Consider the following 25,682-nt stretch of genomic DNA (forward strand, 5'->3'; position numbering starts at 1 on the left):
TGAAATGTCAGCATTAGTGTGAATAAACAGGACTGTAACAGTTTAATTATTAAGTGCATCTGTGCATTAGATTTTGTCCCTCAAATCGCTATTTAATGGCACTGTCAATGTTAGGTGTTTACTTTAGCTTTGGTTATGTGTTAGCGCTAAGCTAAAGGTAGATATGTTCTCAGCTGTATTTCTCACAGAGGCTTTGTGCTAATGCAGTTTCATATCTTTGTCACTTTTCCTTGTGCTGTAATTTGATTTCTTATCAAGTTTCATATTTATTTAGATTGGCTTAGGGATAGTGAATTCGGATATATTTTGTCTTACTTGTAGCTTATTTTTGGAATCTTTTGCTGTTAGTAGCAAAGTACATATGTCAGAATCAGTCTAATTCTCTAAATACTAATATTCTAAAAGTGCTGTTTTTCTCCGCTTTCCCTAGGTGTGCGTCCTTTCCCCTGCCCTCACTGTGACAAGATCTTTCGTACATCAGGCCACAGGAAAACACACATTGCTTCTCACTTTAAAAGCTTGCAGCAGAAAAAGCACAAGTTTCCCCGCAAAACCAACAAAGCCAAAGTGTCCAGGAGTAACCTACCTCTGCCAGATATCCCCCTGCAGGAACCCATCCTCATCACTGACTTTGGTAAGAGCACTTGTTGACAGTCACGTGCGTAGTTGCTTTCTCTTGTTATTTTTTTCCTCTCTAGAGTTTCTTCACTCGCGCTGTGTGGCTTCTGCACATAATGAAATGTCTTTTCACAAGGAACACATGTGCTTGTTAACAGGCCTCATCCCATCCCAAAACCATCGCTTGGCTTTCCAACAATACCTTGAGGTGGTGGGCAGTGACCGGCCATACAAGTGCCAGTTCTGTAGTAAGGCCTACAAGAAATCAAGCCATCTGAAACAGCATGTCAGGTAAAGCTTCTTTATGACATTGCCAGTGGTAGTGAATGTTTTGTTAATGGATAATGGGACTTTGTGGACTCATTAATACAGAGTACAAAATGGCCCAAGGAAGGAGTCTTGGGGAACACCACAGATCAGTGGGGTCACCAAAGAGGGGCATCACCAACAACCAATGCCTCTGTTTGACCAATATGACTTTAACCAGTCATACCCCCAATGCCAACCCATGCTTTTGTGGGTTTATCTAATTATCTAGTAATAATTGGTTAAGACAAGGAACGTTTACCATAAGGGTGTCCCTCTCTGTTGGTGTCTAATGGATTCACCTGTACCATTGGGAGATTATATAATTATGCCAGAGAACTACAGAGAACAGTGTTGAGCTCAGCAAGTTGACTTTAGGTGATGTGTTTGGTATGTTAATAAAGTACCAAGGGAGGCAGGATGACATGGATGCGAGACAGAAGTGGGTGAGGAGAAAGAGAGAGAGAGAGTGCCGGAGTGACCAGCTCCGACCTGGGTCCGACAACTATACGGCTCCGCTCCATACACTCGCATGTAAACATTTTTAGCCTTGTCCTTAATGGGTATACTAAATGTATCCCCATGCTGATCTGGCTATTTATTGATTTTAACAGTGAATGAATTCCTACCCGGCTTTACAGAACCAGTGTTGTTCATATCAAACGCACATTGTAGACCCTTCTGTCTGCTTCTCTTCCAGAAATTAGATCATATTAATGCAGGGAGTGCAGTTAGTGACAGTATGGGCTCCATGCAGCTTAAGGAGAAGCAGTGGGTGGCGGGGCTTAGAGAGGGGTCAGTTGAACATCTACCTTTACATCACTGGCTCTTGTAATACCTGACTTAAATGAACAGTACAATTACTTTTTTTTTTTTTTAAACTTACTCTAAAATATCTCCGACAGTCATGCATAAAACAAAAATAATGAAAGAGCTGCACTAAGTATGATAAATTGCCTCATAACTTTCTAGCTGAGGCAATTGTCTTCCTGTCAACGTTGAGAGCTTCATCTAAATAATGGTGCTGTCATCCTTTCAGTGACAGCTCCCATGATTCACTGATGAATCTGGAATGGCACCATTGTAATAACCTTGGAATTGGATTGGAAGTAATAAACTGTCATGACAGTTTGGACCAAGAAATGCATAGTTACTTTCCAAAGTGTTCTGCAGAGGTAGCAATGTTGGGGAAAGGTTTTGCCTACATAATATTTCTACATTTTATATCACTTCAATTGAAAATATCAGCTTTAGCAAGAACATTTTTAACAACATGCTACTGCTGTATACATTATGCCCCCCCTTAAAACTAAATTCTGAAACTGTAGTTTAGTGCCTAATTGGATTCCTTTTATCATCCCAGGTCTCATACAGGAGAAAGGCCCTACAAGTGTGTGCAGTGCAGTCGAGGCTTTGCCTCCTCAGGAGTCCTCAAGGCTCACATCAGGACCCACTCGGGCCTGAAGGCGTACAAGTGCCTGATGTGCGACACCACGTTCACCACCAGCGGCAGCTTGCGACGCCACATGACCACCCACAGTGACCTACGACCTTACATGTGCCCCTATTGCCAGAAGACCTTCAAGTCATCACCCAACTGCAGGAAGCACATGAAGACACACAGGTTTGGGCTTTGCTGTGTGTTTGTTAGTCATTGCATTCTTTGTGCACTTTTTTTGCCAAATAGTTAAGGAGCATTAGATATGCAGTGACAAGGAAGTCATGAACAAACCAGTAAAAATGTAATAAAACACTAATATATAAACTCTACGGTTCTGATTGTTTTGTTCTGCCGAACCAGGTATGAACTGGCCCAACAGCTGCAGACCCAGTCAACAGATGACCCCTTAGGAGGGGGCACGGTAGTCCACGAAATGCAGGTGGAAATAGAGGGAGATTCCCTCCAGCAACAACCTGATACCTCAGGAGAGCAGCAAAGTATGCTGGGACTGGGCCAGTCAGAGGATGTGAATGGAAGTCAACAAGTGACATTGGAGGCACCCCTGACAGACCAACCCCTTGTACAAGGAGAAGGTAAGCAGGAGTTGCGTGGCCAGATGTGGCACATCATAGATTGATTACTGAACAGGCCTACTGGGTACAGGGCCACGGCCCCTGGACGAGAGTGCATATATAAAGTAATTGGTAACATTTCTTGTTGTAAAGTCAACCAAATATCTACAAAGAGACAAAAAAAGACTACAAATGGGTGTAACAATTGCAGCATAATATCGTCTTTAGTGCATGTTTCTATTTAACATAGTTATCCCTTATTTTATTTGCTTTGTGTGTGTTGACTTTGAGAGCCTCTGTGTTGCATGCCTCGTTAGTACTTGACAATGTATATGAGTCTCCTGAGTGATGATACTACGTATATTAATATAGCTTTAAGGAGAGTAATAGTATGGCATGGCTAACAATGTAATGTACAAACACTATACAGACCAGGACCTGGTCTCTGAAAATATGGGTCATGATGAAACAAGCAGATCAACCTTGATCTCTAAAAACGTCATGTTTTTCATAATGAACGTTTTGTTGCTAGTTTAGAATTGGCTTTTCTAAAACTACCTCCGTTTTAAAATGCATGTCTCGTGGTCAGGTTCAGTACTCTTGACCTCAGCTATCTATATTTGATGACATTTTAATAGTGTATAGACTAGAAACTCTACCCTTCATACAAAGGTTTAACGGAGGATACAAGTCTATAGAATATAGTATCTTCATATTGTTCTCAAAAGCAGCTCCTACTGTAATTCGCAAGACCTAATCCTAACCCCTATTCCCCACAATAATACAATTATTATAATTGTATTATTGTGAACCTCTTAGTTTGCATAGTTGCCATGCCTATGCATGATGGGGGAACACCACCAGGGATGGAGACAAAAATAACACCAAGACCGGAACAATAACACTATTTAATCTGCTGTTCAAGTACGCTTTAAGGCTATAGCATTACTTTAACCTCAACTAGATGCACTGTTTTTGACCTTAGCTAGGTGCAGAACGTCCTCTCTATCCAGCTTTGTGAGTGTCAGACTAACCTGTTGTATTGCTGTGCGTCTCTTTCTTTGTGTTCACAGACTCGTATGTGACGACTCAGAATATCAGTCAGTTTGAGACACCAACACTTCCCCAGCCTGCCTTTGACCAGCAAGCTCTAGCACAAGGTACAAACACACACACACACACACACACACACACTTTCTATCTAACCAATTTCACTCGTGTCAAAACTCTTTTGTCTGTGATGCATGAAGATACACTATTGAGTTAGGGTTTTATGTATGACAATGAAGTAAAACATTTTTACTGTCATCTCTTGTTGTGCAAAACATATGTTTTCTGATTGAAAAGTGAACAATGAGTAGACAATGAGCTGTAGCAAGTCACTTATCATTCCCTGCAGGGCTTTTCTGCTAAAATAGCACATTTATTGTACGGTGTACAAATGTTGGCCTCAATAAATCACCATAGTAATGAAATCTTTCACTTTAGAGTATCATTATAAAGAAATCAAACATTAACAATAGATAGATTTTTTTTTTTTTTTGTCAGCTTCACTCAAAGGACACAGCAGCTGCTGGTTGTGGGTGAAAGCCAGACTCGATACAATTCAAGCAGTTAATTTGGTCACAGAGAGATACAAGATACTTTCACAGATGGTACATGTACCATCTCAATGCTTTCTTCCTCTGCATTGTGTTACTCCTCATCCAGTGTGGTGCAGTCAAGCGTATGGTTGCTGCCTTATTCCAACACAATTTCGACCACAATTCCCAGCCAGTTGGCATAACTTAGTGTTGCTGGCAGCCTGGGTTCTGTGGAACCAGAATAGCGTGCACTGGCAGCATAGCACACTGAGAGCAAACATCTGTCTGGTAGATCTACTTTTTTCATTCTCTCAGGAGGCACTACAGCCTTTGTATCTGTCCAGAACAGACCTGAAATGTAATCAGTCTTATATGGCCTTGAGTTGCCATCACATTTTCAAGGGCACAAAGCATATGTGGGACTGGGCAGCTAATCATATTTTAACCCCCAGTATACCACTGCCATGTATTATACGTATATTATAATGTAATTGTTGATGATGTAACTTTTAACCTTGCTCCCTTGGGTTTCATGTGGGAAACCCTGTATTGTTTTGTAATTTTACTGTGCTTGCTCACAACAGTCATTGTACTTCTCTCAAAGTCTTGGTCACTTGGTAAATTGCTGCAGCTCCAGGTTCACACGTGCACGTGCTGTGCTTCGATCGAGCACTGGGTCTGCAGCAAAATGAAAGTCTCTTTTAAACTGCCACAGAATGAATAAATAATGAGCCCCCAGACAGCCAGACTGCTGTGGGTTATGCCGTGGTTACTTCTGTTCTGAAATATCCAGTTGTAGGCACAATCTGAAAGCGTTTGAAATTTGAAATCATAGCTTTTAATGGACAAATATACATTTTTAAATTTCATCTATTATAAACAACCTTTTATTTAGATTTTTACTGAATATTTAAACACATCATTTCAAAGGATAGTTTTAGTATTCTCAACCCATAAATGAGCTCTTGATAGATTTGAATGCCTCTGGTTTCAATGCATTTATTGTCACTTTAGAAAGAATTGTCTGCCAAATAAATGTAAAAATGTGAATCCTTTGACAGGAAACTAGTTTAGTCGGCCATGCAGTAACAAATAACGAGAGATACATAGACGACTCACAACAGACAACATTATAAACAATATGCTGCCACAATAGTGTAACACACTCAAATCAACACAAATTAGTGGAGCTCAGGGGCCCACCTAGCCACTAAATAAAAAACAACACTCAAAAGACAATCTATTAATACAATCAATGTATTAATAGATAAGAAAGCAGATCATAAGTGATGCACCTGAAAGCCAGTAAATATGAAATCAAACTTTTAAGATTACCAAAGGCAAAAATAATACATTTAAAAAAGCTGTTAAACTCACTATGGAAGGAGCAGATAAAACAATAAATATATATATATATACGAGAACATAAATACTTCATCCAATAACTAGCTGCTGTTATGTGTTACTGTTTGTGTATGTACATTGAGAGCGAAGTGGAAACCGGAGGCCAATAAAGCTGATTCTGATTATATGTAGCATGCGTTTTCTCTACTTTTAGCAATCATAACATCAGGCAAAATATGTGTATTTATATATTGTTGGCTAAATATGAACACAATGTTAGGTTACAGGAACACTTAAGCAGGAGTTAAATGCTCTCTTGTCACTGGTCTTTTAATACATGTATACATTCAATTCCTTAGCAGACAAGCAGACTCAAGGCTGTACACCATTGAGCATTCTTCTGCTGCAGGTAGTTCAGCGAAAGTTCAGTACTTTAAAATCAATGAAAGCCGTCCTCCCTGCTGACTGGCCAAGCTTCTGCCTGTTGTTTTGCCGTGTTGTGCAGAAGTTGGATACTTTGACCGAGATTTCATAGTTTGCTGTACATAAGAAGTGCACGTCTGATCAACATTTCAAGAGACTGATTATTCTGTGTTTGCTTCCTTCAGGCTTCACCATGACTGATTCGAGCTACAGTCAGTCTCAGTTCTCCACCGTCCAGCAGCTGCAGGATTCCAGCACCCTGGAGTCTCAGGCCTTGTCTTCCAGCTACCACCCCCCGAATCTGCTCCACGTTCCCAGTGCGGAGGTGGTGAGTCCTGGGCCTCCACATGTACCACTAGCCCTTTCTGAACTTCAATTCTCAGATTTAGAAAGCTGATTTAAAATAAAATATAGAAATAATTCACAGTTTTGTCATTGTTTTTAGTCATGATGTTTGACACTGACTTCAGTCCTACAGGTTGTCTTGAACTTACACCACAGGCTCCACTTATAGATTAGATCACTTAATTTCATTTTGGAGCAAGTACCTGCATAGATTTGCATATTGGTTCCAAAATGTCCATAAAGTTGAATCAACGCATCTCTAAAAAGACTTAAAACAACATAAACTGTATACTCAGTATATTTTACCAAATGAAAATCTACAAATGCTAACTGGTAATGCAAAGGATATTCATACATGTGGTTGAAATGAGTGTAAAAGCTAATGTGTATGAATGCTTCACACAGACAAGGCAATAGTCCACTCATGGTTTATTTAGTAATTAATTGATTCAAGTTAAATGCAATTATGGGTTTGATCTAGTCCAGCTCAATGTTAGTAATTCGATTTGTTGAATGAGAAGATTAACTTGTAACTCCAATAATAGATATTGCAAGAAATATACAACATTCATGAGAAGGAAAACCAACTTTTAAGATTAATGAAATGGTTTACTAATAGTTTGTAGGTAATAATCTATTAACTATTTGTAGGTGGCCAAAGTGTTACTGAATATTTCTCAAAGTGTTGAACTATTTCTTTGAAGACGTATCTGAATCAAACACAAACTCTTGAAAGTAACAATGTATTTATGAATATATGTCAATCTGCATTAATGTGGGTGTATTTTGTTGATCTAGACAAATGGGCTTCTTCAGCAGAGCAGTCAGGATGAGCTTCAGCTGACCTCTGAAACACAGGAATACCAGGATGACAGCGAGGAAAACTGCAAGAGAGCCTACAGGTGAACTGCTAAATTGTTTATTTTTTTGTGTGTGTATGTGTGTGTCCATGTCTGTATATGTGTGAGTGGCATTAGAAAGTACTTCCACCTCTTCAGCTTTTGAGTCCCTTCAAATCTCACCAATCATCAAGCCTCCTCATGACTTGATGCTGCTGCCATAACCACATTTCACACCAGACATGATGTTAATCATCCCATGGAAAGTACCTGGTTTTCAGCAAAGCACTTGGCATTCAGGCCAAAGAGTTCAATTTTGTCAACTCAAACTAGAACATCTTTTTCAACATGCTCTCAGAGTATTTTGAGAGCCGTTTAGCAAACTCCAGGTTACTCAGTAGTGGCATTCCTTCCACCGTTTAGGCCTGATTGCATCGCAGCTCTCTGGCCTGATGACCTGTGGTGCTGCAGAGAGATGGATTTCTGTCCCAACAGGTTCTCCTATCTCTGGACATGAACTCCTGCTGGCCTCCTCTTTGTCTCCTTAATGTGTTGTAGTCACTGTTCCTTCTATATATCAGACCGACAAAGAACTTTTTCACAACTTTGTGAAAGGCAGAAATCAAGTACCATCCATGCTTGTTTTATGAATTCATTCATGGGATTTGATTAGGATGCAATCTAATAAACTTAGGTCCTCTGCATCATACGTAGTTGGATATTTCACCCTGAACATTTACCACTCTGACAAGAACAGACGTTGGAGAGGAATAGCAAAACCAATTTTGATCATTACCACACGCTATGTTTTAATATTTATACATGTCTAGTGAGGGGTGATGGTAACGGTAGAGGGGATTTTTCCCCGAAGAAAGCTTTTTGTGAAATTTTACACCATTGGCGTACTACTTATCTTTTTCTATTAAAAATAAACCATGTCCACCGTCAGCCCACTGTGTTATGTGACTGTATAGACTAGTTACATGTTCTGGTCTGTCATTATCATCAAATTACACTGTAAATAATAGCAACAAAGTTTTTTTTTTTTCCTTTTTAGGTGCAGTTGGTGTAATAAGGGCTTCAAAAAGTCAAGCCACCTGAAGCAGCATGTGCGCTCCCATACCGGGGAGAAACCATACAGATGTCATCTCTGTGGACGAGCCTTTGTATCCGCTGGAGTGCTGAAGTCCCACCTCAACACGCATACAGGTGAGCTGGGAAATCTCCACATGTCTCCCTCAATTAATTAGATTATAAATTAATCATTATAACCTATAAAGGTTATTGTATATTATATTCCATTGTATTTAAATTAGAAGTTAATTGCCTCATTTCCCAAAGCCTGGACGTGCATTGCATTCGCACCACGATTACAAATTAAAACTTTTTTAATCAAACTTACAGGAATTGTTACGCTATTTCGTCCCACAATTGCTACTGTGTTTTATATAAATCCATGTGATATGTGAACAATTGGAAAAAGGAAAATACCCAAGGTACCATAATAAAAATAAGGTCATGAATTGAAGGTTTTACAAAGTACCTAAATGTCTTCAAATCGGTTATCAGTGTTAATTTTGAAGATTAAATGAGAACCGGATTAGAACTACAAACAAAATGGAGTTTATGTAAGCACTTAAAACAATTTAAGGTAGATACAGACAATGCTTCATTGTCATTAAAGTTTCTTTTTAGGGACTTTTAGCTATAAGCACAAGGTAAATTAGCAGTATGAGAATGAGGTTATGGAGTTTTATAATTTTTGGTTTTTAAGTGGTTCAAAAATCATTTTTTCTAGTAAAACCCCCAAAACACTTTAAAATAACACTTCCTGCAACCTGCAGACACTGTGTGAAAACCTGCCTCTCTCATCTCTCGCTGACAGGAGTGAAGCCTTTTAAGTGTAATGTTTGCGACGCCTCATTCACCACCAATGGCAGCCTGAACCGCCACATGATTATCCACATCAAGTCCTTCAAATGCTCCATGTGTGACGAGAGCTTCAGGACCAGCCTGCTGTGTAAAAAGCATATGAAAAAGGAGCACGCTGTGGAAGATCAAAGTAAGGACGCCTAGACATTATTTGGACGTGTCATTACATGGCACTCTTTTTTTTACACACAGGGTCATTCAAATTCTATTGTATGTCCATAGTTAGGAAAGTTTAAAAACAATTCCAAATTTCTAGGGAGATGAAACTGATTTAAAAAAGAAGAGAAAGGGGAAAATGCTAGAGTCTATCAGCATGCAACAGAGTGGTGTGTGTGTGTGTGTGTGTGTGTGTGTGTGTGTGTGTGCGTGTGTGTGCGTGGAAGTGATTTCCTGCTGTTGGTATGAGTGTATCTTTTTTACTCACATAGAAGGTGTTTTGATTTACTCAGCATGAAGTGTAACCCAAATACACATAGTGATAATAGACCCCGATTCTCACAGTTCTAGGTCTGGATAGTCAAGACGTTGAGGAAGAAGAAGACGAGGAAGAGGAAGAAGAAGACGAGGACGGGGAGCAAAAGTCAAAGAGGAGGGGTTTGGAAATCATCACTTTCACTGAGGAGCAGGCGGCAGAGCTGGCGAAAGATCCCGGTGAGGAGGCCTCGGTGTCGGAGCGGATCCTCGCCCAGTCAGCGGCTGAGAGGGATCGAATCAGCGAGATCAAAGACAAGGCCGTGGAACTGGAAACAGAACCCAAGTTTGCCAACTGCTGCGGCTTCTGCCCCAAGAGCTTCAAGAAGCCCAGTGACCTGGTCAGGTAAATATCACGTCAGCTGGCCACGGTCTCAATGACGCAGCGTTTGATTACAATCAATACACTACATACGAGCACTTTCAGAAGATTCCAAATGTACTTACATTTTACACAAATCATCTTAAACACTTGTCTCTGAGTCCAACAGAAAATAAACATGAAGCGTTTTGAACAGCAACACTCCGCCAACTTATGTTTATTTTATTGTTATAAACGCATTCTGACCTGTTACCATGGCTATTATAACAGTAACATGGAAAACTGATCTAGTTAGCAGCTTTTTAATGATACTAATAATAGACGGCAATAGTAGAAAGACTCTTGTTTTCTTCCAGCTCTGGCAGCCCGACAGTATGTTTTAATTGATGTTATAAAACTGCTCAGATGTCATTCCACTATCATGCTCCCCACACTATCATGGCTATCATTCTTACAGTACTGTACCCATATAGATGAAATATGGACCTATTAAATCAAGTGTCGTAGGTCGTCCAAACTCCCCGTGCAATTAACAGAGGCAGTTATGTGTCAGACTTCCTAATTAAAGATGAGAAGTGGGAAAATGACAGTCAGTCAAAAATACACTAGGTCATTCTGAAATTCAGAAAATAGCTTTGAAATTGTTTCGCATTAGGGAGAAGAATTGTTTTAAATAAACATATAATTGTAACTATTATATATTTAAAATCTATCCAGAAGCTGGGCCATATTATTGACTTCATCTTCTCCCGAATAAGTCAGACACTCATCAGTGAGCCATATTTATTATTGAAGTTTCCTTATTTGGAGTCCACTTTTAAATCTCTCATCTGTCCTCGTGCTCCTTTGACGATCTGCTTCATTGTCTAGGCACATTCGCATCCATACAGGAGAGAGACCGTACAAGTGTGATGACTGTGGGAAGAGTTTTACAGTGAAATCTACCCTGGACTGCCACGTGAAGACACATACAGGTTAGAGCTTAACTACATTGAGGTTGAAGTACTTTCCTACAGGGTTACTACTGGTTGTGTAATTTCTGGAACATGGTGGTATTTGAAGAAGTGGAATCTTAGATTATTTAAAGGAATATTTTCACATTTTGGGAAATATGTTGGATTGAAACCACTCTCTCTCTCGCATATCAATCTTCTCATCAAACTCTCAGCAAAAAAGCAAATATGCCAGCAGGAGTTTATCAGAATGTGCTCAACAGCAGTTGACATGTGTAGGCATTCTGCAATGGTTTCCAGCCCAACTGTATTGAAACCTTGTTAAATACTGCAGGCAGAGAAACGGTTAAATAAAAGCCTCCTGACCTGATTGCAGAATCTTTTGGGGCTGTCCTTTTAATTTCAATGCTGTTTGATATTATCAACCATCAGGACAGTTACATCACTGATTTCTTACCAGATCCATCTTACACAAAGAACGGAGAGGACTTCTGACAGTTGTGAGCCACAAGTCTTATTTACTCTCCTTACCGTATCTTTGCAGGTCAGAAACTCTTCAGCTGTCACATGTGCAACACCTCCTTCTCTACAAAGGGCAGCTTAAAGGTGCACATGCGCCTCCACACCGGCTCCAAGCCCTTCAAATGCCCCTTTTGCGAGCTCCGCTTCAGAACTTCGGGCCACCGCAAAACCCACATCCAGTGCCACTTCCGGCCGAGCCTCGACAGCCGCAGGTCCAAGCGGTCTGCCTCATCTATCGGTCAGGGTCAAGAACCAGAGACTGGGCAGGCTGTGGGACTGGGCCAGGGGCAGCAGGCAGCATCTTCGGACATTCTTCAACCTGTGGGTCTGCTGCAAACGTCCAACTCGAACCCCAACATTTACCTCCCAGCCAACCAAGTCCTGACAGGGCAGTTTGACCATAATCTACTGCAACCGGGACTGGTAGGACAAGCCATCCTGCCCGCCTCCATGTCAGGTAGGGATTATGGATGGTTCACACACTACAAATGATAGCTTGTATTTAAAAGAACATTTGCATATTTTACTGTGATGAATGCAGAGCAGGCAATCAGGCATCTGTTTGTTAAAGAGCTTTGATTTTATTACCTCAAAAGTTACAGTCAACCATTGTCAGCAGGCATGAAGCACTGAATTTTACTATCCCTAAGTCACAGAAGGAGCATCAGTTTTAGGCTTTCACAGGTTTTGCTGTATTAAATGTTGATAAAACGGCTTATGGTCCCTATTCACAACAAACCCTTCAATGGAAAGTTTTTGTAACATTCACTGAAAACTCTGCAAATGTGTGGACTCAAGATTTGCTCTTTGTATTGCACAAAATTGAAATAACAGTTTTCTAAATTGTGAGAAACAATGAAATTGTTTATCCGATTGGGTTTATAATGCTACGTGAATGCATAATAAGGGTGCTACAGAGCAGCTGTGATTTCTGAATGCACCACTATGCACAAACGTTCTCCAGAACACTCGTGTGCATTTAAGTAAAATGTGTTTACTGAAGTCTGGCTACGGTTTGCAGCCATCAAATGACTTTCCCCACACAGCTCCCGGAGAGCTTTTTAGCATTTTTGAGAAAAGTGGCAGTGGAAGTGCATCGTACACTGCAGGCAAACCTCTCCCCAAACGCCTCTATCCTTTCATCATCTGGGAAACAACTGAAATCATTTCTTTGTTATCTCTCGATCTCTTGGTGGTACTTATTCATGAGATATTCAATGCCCTCACTTCAGGGATGTTCTTGCTCCAGCAGAAACCATCAGGTCATTTCCATAGCTCAGAGGCCTAGCGGTGCATATAATGGACTGTCTGTCACGCCTTTACATCTGGCCTTTGACATAAGCTGATTATTGTATGTGCCTCCAGGGTCATCGTCGTCTGGTACCATTAAAGTAGCTCCTTTTTCTCCGTTTAAATCAACAGTTTCAGGCATTGCACTTAGTTCATAACCTCATGCTTCTTTACCTGCCACAACCCAGTGCAGTGATTTCACTATTATTATTTTGTCTGAGAATAAAACAGTTGTAACCATTACATTTTCTGGCATGAACAGCTGGTTGAGCTTAACAGTATGTTATTAATATAATGCACACACATTTTGAAGCTGGAACAAACTGTACTTTATTTCCCTCTGCTGCCTGGAAGAAGGTTAATTAGCACAAGTTGAGTACTAATAGCAAACTGTGAAATATCTAAATATGTCTTTGTGTGTGTGTGTGTGTGTGTGTGTGTGTGTGTGTGTGTGTGCGTGTGTGTGCGTGTGTGTGCGTGCGTTGCAGCTGCAGGAGACCTGACCGTGTCTCTCCCGGATGGCCTGACCACGCTAGATGGCATCCACCTGCAGTTGACGCCTGCCAACCTGGTTTGCCCCAACGTCCAGATCTCTGGCATCGATACCAGCAACATCAACAACATCACACTACAGGTTACATACACACACACACCAGCTACTGAGCATTGTGTTATTACCCATGCGTGTTATCACCTTGACCTATTAACCTAAAATGAGCATGTAAGCATGTATTAAATGGGAATCATTGTAGTTTGCTGTAATGCTTCTCATTAGCCAATAATCTTCATTTACAGAGACACACACATAAACTCTTTCTTGAAAAATGTGTATCTGAGTTAGTAAGTCAAAAACATTTGAGTACATTAATATTCTGTCAATGTAATTTGCCAAATTAATGTTACTATGGTCTTTAATTAATCAAATATCTGGTTGTGATTCTTGGCTTTACTTTTGAGTGCTGAGCCTACTTTAGTTACATGCCTTCTGAGTCAGCAAAAAGGCTTTGATAACTCAGACTGTAGCCTGTTTCCTAAATGACATCACAAAGCTGCACATCTTACCTTTTCGTCATTTTCATAATTTAATCGAGCAGAAGTCGGCTTTAAAAATATTCCTGGGTTGCATATCGTTTTGTCCGAACCATTTCACTCAATTTAACAGATTAGTTTGTGCATAATATTTCTTGGATGGGTCGATGTATCATCATCTTTATTTTAGGTAGAGTAGTTCTGAAGAAAGGGCTTGTACGTTTCATTTACACAACTAAAATGTAAAACCAGCTTGTCAACATTGCCTAGTTAATTAGTAATTTGATGATTTAACCAGGGGGTTTGTCTGTTTTGATATGCAAATGTATCCAGAGCAGCAATGATGTGGTTAGGAGGGCTTCAACAACTATTAATGAGTTGCTTTTTGCTGCAGCTGCATTGCCATAGTGGCAAAGTAATGATGCCCCTGTATTTGTCCGGGGCATCTTTTGGCAGTAGCTGTACAATGGAAGATTGGGTGTTTTTCTACCATAATATGTCTAGTGAGCATATATGCACTAAACCAAATGAGCAGTCTAGTAGAAGAGAAATCCCACAATCCCACAACAGCACCAGAACACAATTTAAAAAAAGCTGCTGTACTGGGAGCGCATGATGAGTTTTATTCAGTCAGCTGTAAAATGAATTTAAAAAAATATTTTCAACGTATCAGATCTGGCGTTCCTATCCAATTAGTTTTTGTTCGTGTGGTGGACTGATATGATTTGGATATTGAAATTAGTTCAGATAGTGTTCATATCCTCCATCAGTTTCTTTGTCAGAAATGTCTAAACATTTCATTCTAGGATAGATCAACAGAAGCCTCCCAAAATATATAGGACATATAAGTAAGTGTGTAGGCCAAAAATGATATCGCCAATTTTCATCTTTGTTCTTAGAATATATTGTCAATCACAGATTTAAGTTGTCCAAACGTATAGGTATCATAGGGTGGAATTTTGCCCAATGACCGTGAAACATTTCACAAAAGCAACCATGAATCCTTAGGCTGTGGCCGTACAGTTCTCCAAGTCTCTCTCTCTCCTCTTCCTCCTCGACATCACCCTTCCTCTTCATCTGAAGTAGTGCCTTCTCTTCCAGATTGACCACGCCCTCCTCCAGCAGACCTTACAGCAAGGCGGTCTCCTCTCTCAACCCCTGAGCGTTGACGCTGGCCTCGTCGCCCATTCTGGCAACCAGCTCATGTCCGTCACTGACCCCTCAGTGTCTGCCAGTGTCGTTATCCACCCGCTGACCAGCCTGGCCCTGCAGCCCTCCGCCATCACACCTACTCAGGTCACAATGGCCAGCCTCTCCGCGCAGGATGCCACAGGTATGTGTGGTGGTGGCCTCAAAAACAAAACAAGACACTCTCTTGTTATGAGCTGAACAGCTGATTTTTGCTTTCCTGTGGATTCTGCAGGTTCTCAGGACCTAAGCCATGTCATAGCCAGCTCTGGACTGGTAACGGGAGGCACCAGTGGACAGGAGATCACATTGACCATCAACAATTCCAGCCTGACTCAAGCCCTTGCCCATGTTCACGCCCAGGCCTCAGCTTCTGGTTCCGGCAATGCAGCAGGAAACCCTCAGGAGATCACCCTCACCATATCAGGTATGGAGTACCTAATAATGCAGGTCCAAAGAAAACAACAACAGCATACAAATGCATAGCTGTTTACTGTATACAGTTACCTTGTCTCTTCACAAGTGCGGAAACACACTAACAATAACAAAACAACAGATGAAATGTAAATCCCCTCGAGGATCTGGAACACATTTAGTGATTTCCTCACTCAGGAGAGCACGTTTGCAAGCAGAGAAGAAACCCAGATATAATATTAACTCAAAGCCCGTAGATTCATTTTGAAGCCGCTTCACAAATAATGATTGAAAAGCCACATTATTAGAGGTTATGAGTGATATGCCCCCCTCACATCATCTCCAGCACAAAGCCAGCTGGTCGTAAATCATCCAGAGGTAAGAACCTCTCTGAGCCCCTTTGAATCCAGACAGATCATTCCCTGCCTTTACAGGAGCAGTCCGAGTATTTCCTCGAGGCACTACTTTGACCGTCTTTCAATCAACAGTCTGATATATATTACTGTATTGTGATTGAAATCCATTAGGTTAAGGCCTATATAGCACGCTATTGTTATATACTGTATATAGCTTTATGATTTGTTTTTCTTTCTCTTGAAGCTGCATCATGACATTTAGTGGAGATTCTTTCCACAAGTTATTGATTATTTTTTTCTTAGGCAGTGGAAAAGAAGTGAAGACGGTTCACAGTGCACGGGTTCCAAGAAAAAATGACTCTCTCAGTTGATCCAAAATTTGATTTTATGTCTTGCCATCCCTGGAGATGTTCAGAACACAGAAATGGACCAAAACATTCTACATTCTATCCTACCCTGGTATAAGAAAAAACAAAAAGAGCTTGAAATGTGAATGACTGTGAAAAATATAGCTAATTTATTCAATTCTGGACTATACATGGCTTTTCTCTATACTCTTCCAGGTCAGGATCTGCTCCCCCAGCATAGCCACCCTAATGGGGCTGAGATGACTGGCAGCATCAGGCTGGCATCACCACTCAACAGCCATCCCACCAGCGCAACCCTGACTATCACCAATGATCACCTCCTAACTCAGAGCCCCGCAAACACTGGAATGACAGGTTAGAACATGTGTAGATGAATATGTTTTGTATCTAGGTTACACAGAATGTTCAAAGCAAACCTGAAGTGGCTTTTATGTTTGCAGACTTTTTATATTAACTTTTCAAAAAAATTGTTAGAGACTGCTTTTCCTCGTCTTTGCACTCACTGCCAACCATGCAACATATCTCCAGTCTGCTTTTACATATAAAGAAGGATACACGGAATAACAACTTCCTCTAGAAGAAGTGAATCCCAACTTGTCTCTCAAGTTAGTCTTCAATCAGTTTGCACTCAATGATAAGTGAATAAGAGGGGATCAGTACAGTTCAGTCCCTCATTTATTGAAATTAATTTGTCAACAAAAATGTATCTGCTGGCCTTCCTTCCTTAGAATTATATACTGTATCGCCCTCGGAAAAATGGCTTTGAAAGGCCTCCCAGACATTCATGGTCACAAAGAAACCAGCCCCTCTCTATCAGTCAACTTCGTTCCACACGACAAAAGCTGGATCTTTGTCCTGCACCAAGCCATCATTAGTGACCTGCTCCACTCACTCATGACACCACTTGACTCAGGGCCACCACTTTAAGCCAATAGCATCGCAACAAAGTTGGAGATACCTGACTGGCTGTTGCAAAAGATATCACCACTATAACTCACTTGAGCAGAACTGATTAAATTGCCAGCCATTTAATGGAATGACCGTGCACACCAAGTGGGACGTCCTTGTACAGCTGTTAGCCATTGCACTCGCTCCCAGCATATAAAGAATGAGACACTGCGTAGGCCGAGTCTCACATCTCACCTGCTGGTTTAAACAACAAAAACAATAGATCACATTGGCCGAAGGACTGAACTCACTCTCTGTAAATGTGACTCGACACAAAGCCGTCTGTGTTTGTCAGATATGACTGGTGAAGAGTAGAGGATAATAAAACAGCAGTAAGCTGTAGCTACTTCAGATACAAAGGGTTAAAGTGACAAGAGAATGAGTGTTTGTAGTTCATAAGAGCAGCATGAAAGTCGCCACGGGACAGAAACTTCAGCTTGAATAACTTTTAATGGTTCAAAAGGAGCTGCCCTTGCCTCCACTACCAGTGATAGATCCCAGGATAAAACCAAAGCATTGATGGAGAGGCTCGAACAGACAATGCCCTTTTACATGAAATGGCTCGCTAAGGTGTGTGTCCCTCGCCTATGGAGTCATCAAAGGGCATTTGGGAGGCTGAAATAGCTGCCAGATAGACTTTCATGGTTGAATAAGGCTTGACCAGGTTCACGCTTCTTACAGAAATGCAAAAATTGCTGCAGTGGAAATTGACACCAAATATCAAATCACATGGTGATCCTGCGCTCTGGCACTCCCAAGTGGAGTGTTCACTCGGCCCCGTCCTGCTTAGTTCCTGTTGCTTCCCATGTCAAGCTTTCCATTCTCTCACACAGAATATGCTGTTTACACAATGGTGGTCCACTCGAAAGTCAAAGTGATCTTTTGAAACAATGGGTTTTCTCTTTAACTCTGTTAAGTCAACAAAAGCAGACTTCTCATTTCTATCCGGCGGCCAGTTACTACTCGTAGCTAGATAGCTAATTAACGCTAACTGTGAGTAAGTTACAACCTGCGTCTAGTTTGTTTGTTTTTTTATTTTATTTAAGAACCTTGCAATAGGGTCTCAAATATACTGTAAATGCGCTGGCTCCATAGGCCTACATGATATAAATACAGTCTGAGGGTAAAGCTACATGTCCCAGGGGAAAAGTCTGCATACAGCTGAAAGGAATTCCAGGTTAGTACTGTGCTGTAGGCAGTGAACTAGTTTACAGTGTAGTTCAGAGCAGCCAAATGCACTGTTTATCTATTCCTTACAATGTGCTGTTGTATTTTTGCCATTTCTAAAATATATGTGGCCCTATAAAGGTGTTTCTTTTTTTCTTTAGGAGAAATGGACAAAATTGAGCTAGGCCACACTTTGAACGTCAGTTTTAGTTCCGGAACATCATCTCATGAAAAAGAATTAGTATAGAAGCCTGGAAATGACACACCGTGATCTCTATCGTTGGTTTTAATCTGACCGGAGGTTTTTGTTGCGTGTTATCTTTTCAAGCTATAAAATTCATCTTAAGTGCAAATGTACATATACTGTACAGGCGTCAATCAAGGGGAAGTACATATATACACATGAGAAAGTAAAGAGCTTGTGCACTGTGAAGTGAGCAAGTATGATTTGTTTTGTCAGATGGCTTGCTGTTTACTGGTTTGCTTGTCACCTAGAGGCTTAATCAAATTTCCAGTCTCTCATCTCTCTCTTCATTACGCTCCCTTTTCAACTCAAGTGGAAAACATTCCCACCGCTTCACAGAGACACCGAGAGCATCTCTGCTTTTGTTGATTAGACTGAAGCATTCCAGACACTCTGTATGTTAATATGGTTCAACCTGTACTTTGCCTGATAAACTCTACGGGCTCATATCTGCCTTTTTATTGTAATGAAATATTGTCGGGTGTTATTCACCGCTAATAATATGGAGTTTCCTCCTTGACCAAACATTTTCAGTCATGGAGCATAGCACCAAAAGGGCTTTGGTAGCCAGCTGGTTGCAGTCACTTCAACAAATACAGGTACACAGGTCTGTCTAAATTGAGGAAGAAGCAAATACGGTTGAAACACTGTTTTGTAACCTTTAGGTCAAATTTGCATTTGCTTAATGTAAAAGATACGTAAACTACTAGCAGCTAAATTCATAAATGTTAAACATCAAGTGTGGTTTAATGCTACAGATCCCAGAATTCTGGGGTCAAGGAACACAACAAACAGCCCAATATTCTTACGTTGTTTTACGTTGTTTTACGTTGTCTAACTGTGTCCGCGCCTGCTTATTTCACTACTCCCTGTACTATTTACAACTGAACGGCTGTTGAAAATCCAGCTGCTTCACAATGAATACAACCCAGTGTTTTGCCAGTTGAATGCTTTTAATGTGAAGCATCAGCAATAGAAAAAGTTCAGTTGGCATTAGCAATAACTTATTATAGCTCTGATATGGCTGTAGGAGAGTGACCAACAGACAGTAAGGATGATATGCTGCATCGTTCCCTGTGAGACAATTTGAACTGTACTACAGTTGTGGCAAAGACCACTTTAGTGCCAATTCAAGTACAGTTTGTATACATTCTACTACATTTGCCACAAAAGGAATATGACTCTGGCTGCTGTTGAAAATAAAGTCTTGAACCAGTTTAGGAACTTCAAAAGTCATAGAACTCTAACCTTGTGGTCTGTCTCTCACCTGTCAGTCTCCAGCCTGCCACCTAGCACCGCCCATTTACACACTGCTGTGTCCCAGAGCCTAGTGATGTCACCAGGGGGTGTTGCCAACGAGGACAGCGTTACTCTGACACTGGCTGATGCCCAGGGAATGCTGGATGGAGTCACTCTGAACCTCAATACGCAGGTAAAAAAAAAAGAGACAACAATGCACACAAAGACACATTTAGATGCGCTACAACATTTAGAGGCCATCTATTGCCATTATTTGGCATCATGACTGATTTAAAAACTAGCTTGGTTTAAAAAGTATTTGTCGACACTGTCGGATACATACAACATGAACAATCTGTGACATCATTAAGTTTGTCAGTTGCCTTACCAGAGTGTCTTTTGATATTTAGGGTCAGACATTCCCCGCAGTGCTGAATGACCCGGGACAGCCAGCCAGCTCAGGCCAGCAGGTCATACTGGTCAGCCACCATTCGCAATCCACAAACGGAGCGTCTGACAATGGATACAATGTGAGTGTGTTAGTGTGTGTGTGCGTGTGTGCCTGTGTGTGTGTGTGTGTGTGTGTGTGTCTTGTTTGTGTTGTGTGCTATTTAAGATGTTCAGGGGAGGAACTGTCAACCACATGTGGAGTTGCAATGTGCAAGTTCTACAGCAGGGGTCACCAACCTTTTTTAAACTGAGAGCTACTTCAAGGGTACCGAGTAGTATGAAGGGCTACTTATTTGATACAAACTTCCTGAATAACAAAGTTGCACAGATCGCATTTTAATAATAATAATATATGTGAAGAGACTGTTTGATCACATGTCAGTTAATTATTCCTCACAATAATTATTAATAATGATTTCCACAACAATGATGGTATACACATACATATTTAAACATGCAACTTTTATTTCTGTTAATCTGTTTCAACATTTGAAAGTCAGAGGTATCACATCTCTGATATATTTGTATCATCACATGATCAAAGCCGGTTACTTTTGCACATAGCGCCTGCTGGTGAATGATGCAGTGGTGATGTAGACATTTTGGGAAATCTGGGTCACCTTTGCATTGCGCAATGAAGCCGCATGCCGGCCCGTCATCGCGGGAGCCCCGTCTGTTGTCACCGACACCAGCTTTTCCAATGGTACCTTTTTCTCCACGAAGAAACTAGTAACCAGTCTGGTCTATAGCCGAGCGGGGGATCCAACCCTCCTAGGCGCGCGAGCGTCTTCGGGCGCCCGCGTTCAAACCTCTAGTCTGGGCCTTTTCGGTCGGATTGCGTTGCCTCGCCTCTTCCCCCGCCACCCCTGAGTTGTTGCCCCGCGGCCTGTTCCGAGGATTTACAGACCTGATGACGGGGTGCGATCGCGGCGCGCGTCTGGCGCTAACGGGAAGCGCCCGCGATTCGGAACCTGAAAACCTAGTGCGGCGGCCTCGTCCTGGCTGTCCGCCGTGCGCCTCCGGGTACCCAACTCTCTTATGACAAGAAATATTGTCATTTTAAAATCTACACTAATGCAAGCGTTTTTGATTAAAAAAGAACAGCAACTACAATTTTAGACGGAGCTCCATGGTGACTAGTGCTATTTTTAGAACATGTCTCGCGGGCGACTCACGTGGTCCCTGCGGGCGACAGGGTGCCCGCAGGTGCCCCCTCTGTTCTACAGTGATGGCATCACAATAATCCACAGTGATGGATTACCTCTCTCAAGCAAGTAGTATCTACCAGCTGATTGTTATTATTAACATGAATGGTAATACTGGGCTGCCTGGAAGATGTAAAAACACATTCATCAATCTCAAAAAACATGACTGGATTTTTATGGAAACATGCACCGTGAGTTTAAGACTTTAAGACAGTTTTGAGATTAAACCAAGTTTATGAAACAAAACGACCATTGTGTATTGTAAGCATAAGTACTCTATTCTTTAAAAAAAAAAAATCATACTTTTATTATTACTTTTCAAAAATTAGCTTTTGGTAGTAATTGTAAATATGTTACTCACTCATCTTTGTGTTTGATCCAGATTACTGACGACGGCCATAAGGGGGGGAAGGATGGCCAGATGGAGGCTGACAATCGGAACCAGTGTTACTATTGTAACCAGGTGTGCCAGAATGCCAACACTCTGCGACGCCACTGTAGACTAGCTCACGGCAAGGACCGCTGTCACGTCTGCAGTCTCTGTAACAAGGCCTTTAAGCGAGCAACACACCTGAAGGTAAGAACCCGTGTAAAAACAGTAGACATGGTTAGTAAACAACTTTAAATTTAAGCTTCTGATGGCTTGTATATGTAACGATGGCATTGATCCAGCTACTGCTTTCTCTCTATAAACAAAGTGGTCAGTTATTCAAAGGAGCAGTGTGTAGGATTTAGTGGCATCTATTGGTTTGGGTTTCGGAGAACTACGGTGGCTTTCAGGGAAAGTAAAAATGCGAAAGTGTTTGGTTTGTCCATTCTGGGCTACTGTAGAAACATGGCAGTGCAACATGGCGTACTCCATGAAGAGGATCCGCTCCCTATGTAGATATATAAACGGCATATTCTAAGGTAACTTAGTTTGAGGTGATTATACACTAATGAAAACAATACGTTATGAGTTTTATGAATACAATAACTATACTCTCACGACACAAATTTTATTTTGAAGTATCGGTGCCTCCACCTCAGGCTGTAAAAAAGAGTTCCGTCTCACCATTTGAAGCCAAAATAAGAGTATTTCATCAAGTAGCATTTCAGATACACTCCTCTAAACGGTCACTCTCAACAGCAAAACAAAGCACTTAAACTGAGACTTCCTGACGAGCCTCTTCATGCGTTTGAGACACTCAAGCTCGGGAGGAAAGAGGACGATATGGCTTTATACATAAGCTCTTTCCCCACCATACGTTATTAACAGCAAAGACCATTGTGCCATAGCCTTTTATTTCTGTCAATGTGCCTCATTATACTGAGCAGTAATTGTCTTTTACAAAAGTAATTACACTGAGATTAGGCGGGTGTCACAGTGAGAGTGACCGAGCTTCCCCCTCTCCAGGTCCCCAGGCTGTTCATTAGTCTGCAACAAGAACTCAGATGCTGATTTTTAGATTTTTCTTTTTAAAAGCCCCAGTGGTTAGAGAGATAAAACGGTAGGGCTGTTATTTTTCATGTTGTTGACCCGTGGATCATATTTTTGACATTCAATTATAGCGAGACAACCAAAACCCATGACTTAATAATTTCGGAACAAAGGAAAAGCATTTATGGATGAAGTTTTAGAAGTAATTACAGACATGTCTGCTTGACAGGCAGAGCTAGGTGGGTTGGGGAAATCATCAGACATGCATAGTGAGGGAAACAAAGCGATAAATGAAGAGGATTTAGTGTATCAGCCCACTTTCAATCACATCTTCTCCATCTTAGACAGTGGTTACACATGCAACTTCTGTCATTGGATGCTAGGACACATCAACTGTAAAGTCTATATGCTCCAACATCCACTGTCTGAGTCGTGTTAAGTTACTGCTGAAGAAAACCCAACATTTCCTGATTATGCTGCTTCAAAATAACAGCTTTTGAATAACAAAATAATGGGGGATTCGTTAGTCTACTAACGCTGCAGGGAGGAAGAGTGAGCAGCAACAATAATGTGGGAGAATTATTGTGAAGAAATTAGTTTTATAGCCGCTACTTTTTTTACTCTTTCCTGTCAAGAGTGAGATAGGATGGTTTTATGCTCAGCCTAACTAACCAGCTGCTGCTGCTTCGTATTCAGCAGACATGAGTGGTATCGATCTTCTGATCTGATTCTTGTCAGGAGTGAAAAAATAAGCGTGTATAAATTAAGTATTGTTTTAAAGTACTCTGACATCATTGTGAGCACGGTGAACAAAGCAGAGACGGACTGGGTAATGGGAACTGGTTTATTTTTGGTTGTGTGGTTAAACATTTTGTTATTTTTGTCTTTTTTTTAAATCAAAGTTCTGTTTTCCCCAACCAACCCGAGGCCCGTCTAATAAACACTGTTTATCACAGATAAACCCATGCATCTTACTCCTATAATCATTATGGAGACTTCCATTATGAGCACAAGCACCCTCTAGACCAGAGCCTTACAAACTTTGGAGGCTTGAGGTGCCCTCAAATTCTGCAAATCATTAGAGGTCCCCCCCATCTAATTTTGTGGAAATATTCTTAAATAATGAACAGTGACGACAAGTAGATGGTTCATCAGAGTCTAATGAGACGGGTGATGCTGCTGCATCAATGCAGCTGTCTGGCTGAATAGACGACAGCTTCAGGTTGAGATCTGAGATTTGGTAGCCACATGCAACCCAAACTTTTTTCCAGAACAAAGAACATATATTTTTATAGCCCAGGCTGCGGCCCACAGTTTGGGAAGCACTGCTCTAGACTTAATCTCATTATAAACGTGATGCAATTACAGCATAATAATTGCTGCCCTTGTCCCTATGTTTGCTATCATACGTGACAAAGATAAGCATAACATTGCTCTGGAACCAGCAAATATTTTCCATTTTTTGCATTTAAGATAGTTGCAGTTAATTTTCTGTCGGTCGACTAATCAACTTATTAAATAATCATTTTTAGTTTTATGAGACAATACCACAGTTTATAGCGGATGTAGCTGATGATACAAAGACAATGTGTCGAGTAACTATTCAGTGCCCATAAGAGTATACGAAGGCATGATGGGTAAATTGTTATTTTCATTTTTCCGCTTCACATCAGCAATCCACCGAGCACAACATTCAACAAGCTTAGACCCAAAAAATACACGAGACATAGGAGAAAAAGAGAAGATATTGTCTAATCAAATTCTATGTTAAAAATGATTGTTGGGGTGTCCAGACTCTCCTGAATCAGTTTTAATTGTGGCTCAAACAATCTGTCATCTTCAACCAGGGCAAAATAACTGACATGTCTGTTCTAGCCACATTCGAGTAGAGGGACTTATTGCGCTAGACTGTTAAAATCTGTCCCGGATCTACAGGAACACGAACGAGTGCACCAGCCGGGCCCGTCACCCAGCTCCCAGAAACCCAGAGTCTTCAACTGCTCCTCCTGTGTGAAGGCCTTCGCCAAGCGCAGCCAGCTGGAGAGACACAACCGGACACACACGGGTAAGAGGATTATTGCACAGTGCAGGTCATAACAAAAACATTGCGATCGAAATCTAAATGTATTTTATCTTTATAATAATAATATAATATAATAATAATAAAAAAAATACACACTACCCCAAAGTTTTATTGTTCATTTTACATTTTCAGGCTAGTCTTGCCAACTTAGCCACTCCACTGTCTTTCTAGATTTGACAACTTTGAAGACTCCTTTAGTCCCTTTTTTTGCCCCCAAAACAACAAACGCCTCGTGACAAATGAAGCAAGCTTTTGTGCAGACCTTACCTCTTCTCTCGTGAAGCGAGTAGCCAATATTTCAGAGTGACTGTGCTCATATGTGGACTCTTTGGACTGACGGTGCTCAGAGACATGTCCCCTCCCTTTGTAGATATGAAAGGCTTATTGTGAGGTTACAAAAATACAACAATTACTTTGGGTGATTATACACTTATGAAAACATAGTCATGAATGTTATATTCTACTTCTGCCAATAAATCCCCCCTTAGTCCTACACACTGTTCCTTTAAGAATAATTATAGCAAAAAAGCAGTTAAGTTTAGCTTGTTAGGTCCCTGTGTTATTATGGATATGAAGGGACAGCATTTCATAATCGGGTTTAATCTGGTTA

The 25,682-nt window shown here is 41.0% G+C and overlaps 1 protein-coding gene across 2 annotated transcripts in view; it reads left to right on the plus strand.

Annotated features, from left to right (window-relative positions):
* znf236 (zinc finger protein 236) overlaps window positions 1–25,682 on the plus strand; it is a 48,187-nt gene that overhangs the window by 16,428 nt on the left and 6,077 nt on the right. Inside the window, exons 11-30 of one of the 2 annotated variants that reach the window (XM_031876111.1) lie at window positions 431–634; window positions 777–909; window positions 2,288–2,548; window positions 2,726–2,958; window positions 4,011–4,097; window positions 6,473–6,615; window positions 7,431–7,534; window positions 8,529–8,680; window positions 9,357–9,533; window positions 9,905–10,220; window positions 11,067–11,170; window positions 11,694–12,128; window positions 13,450–13,595; window positions 15,092–15,323; window positions 15,414–15,605; window positions 16,512–16,670; window positions 19,950–20,107; window positions 20,325–20,444; window positions 21,952–22,146; window positions 24,925–25,054. In XM_031876111.1, the coding sequence (XP_031731971.1) occupies window positions 431–634; window positions 777–909; window positions 2,288–2,548; window positions 2,726–2,958; window positions 4,011–4,097; window positions 6,473–6,615; window positions 7,431–7,534; window positions 8,529–8,680; window positions 9,357–9,533; window positions 9,905–10,220; window positions 11,067–11,170; window positions 11,694–12,128; window positions 13,450–13,595; window positions 15,092–15,323; window positions 15,414–15,605; window positions 16,512–16,670; window positions 19,950–20,107; window positions 20,325–20,444; window positions 21,952–22,146; window positions 24,925–25,054 (3,681 nt within the window). Of the gene's footprint in view, window positions 1–430; window positions 635–776; window positions 910–2,287; window positions 2,549–2,725; window positions 2,959–4,010; window positions 4,098–6,472; window positions 6,616–7,430; window positions 7,535–8,528; window positions 8,681–9,356; window positions 9,534–9,904; window positions 10,221–11,066; window positions 11,171–11,693; window positions 12,129–13,449; window positions 13,596–15,091; window positions 15,324–15,413; window positions 15,606–16,251; window positions 16,416–16,511; window positions 16,671–19,949; window positions 20,108–20,324; window positions 20,445–21,951; window positions 22,147–24,924; window positions 25,055–25,682 lie in introns of those variants that run through there. The other variant, XM_031876112.1, reaches the window with a different exon arrangement.

Source organism: Anarrhichthys ocellatus, unplaced genomic scaffold, assembly GCF_004355925.1.
Source record: "Anarrhichthys ocellatus isolate YVR2014 unplaced genomic scaffold, GSC_Weel_1.0 scaffold103, whole genome shotgun sequence".
NCBI classification, from domain to species: domain Eukaryota; kingdom Metazoa; phylum Chordata; class Actinopteri; order Perciformes; family Anarhichadidae; genus Anarrhichthys; species Anarrhichthys ocellatus.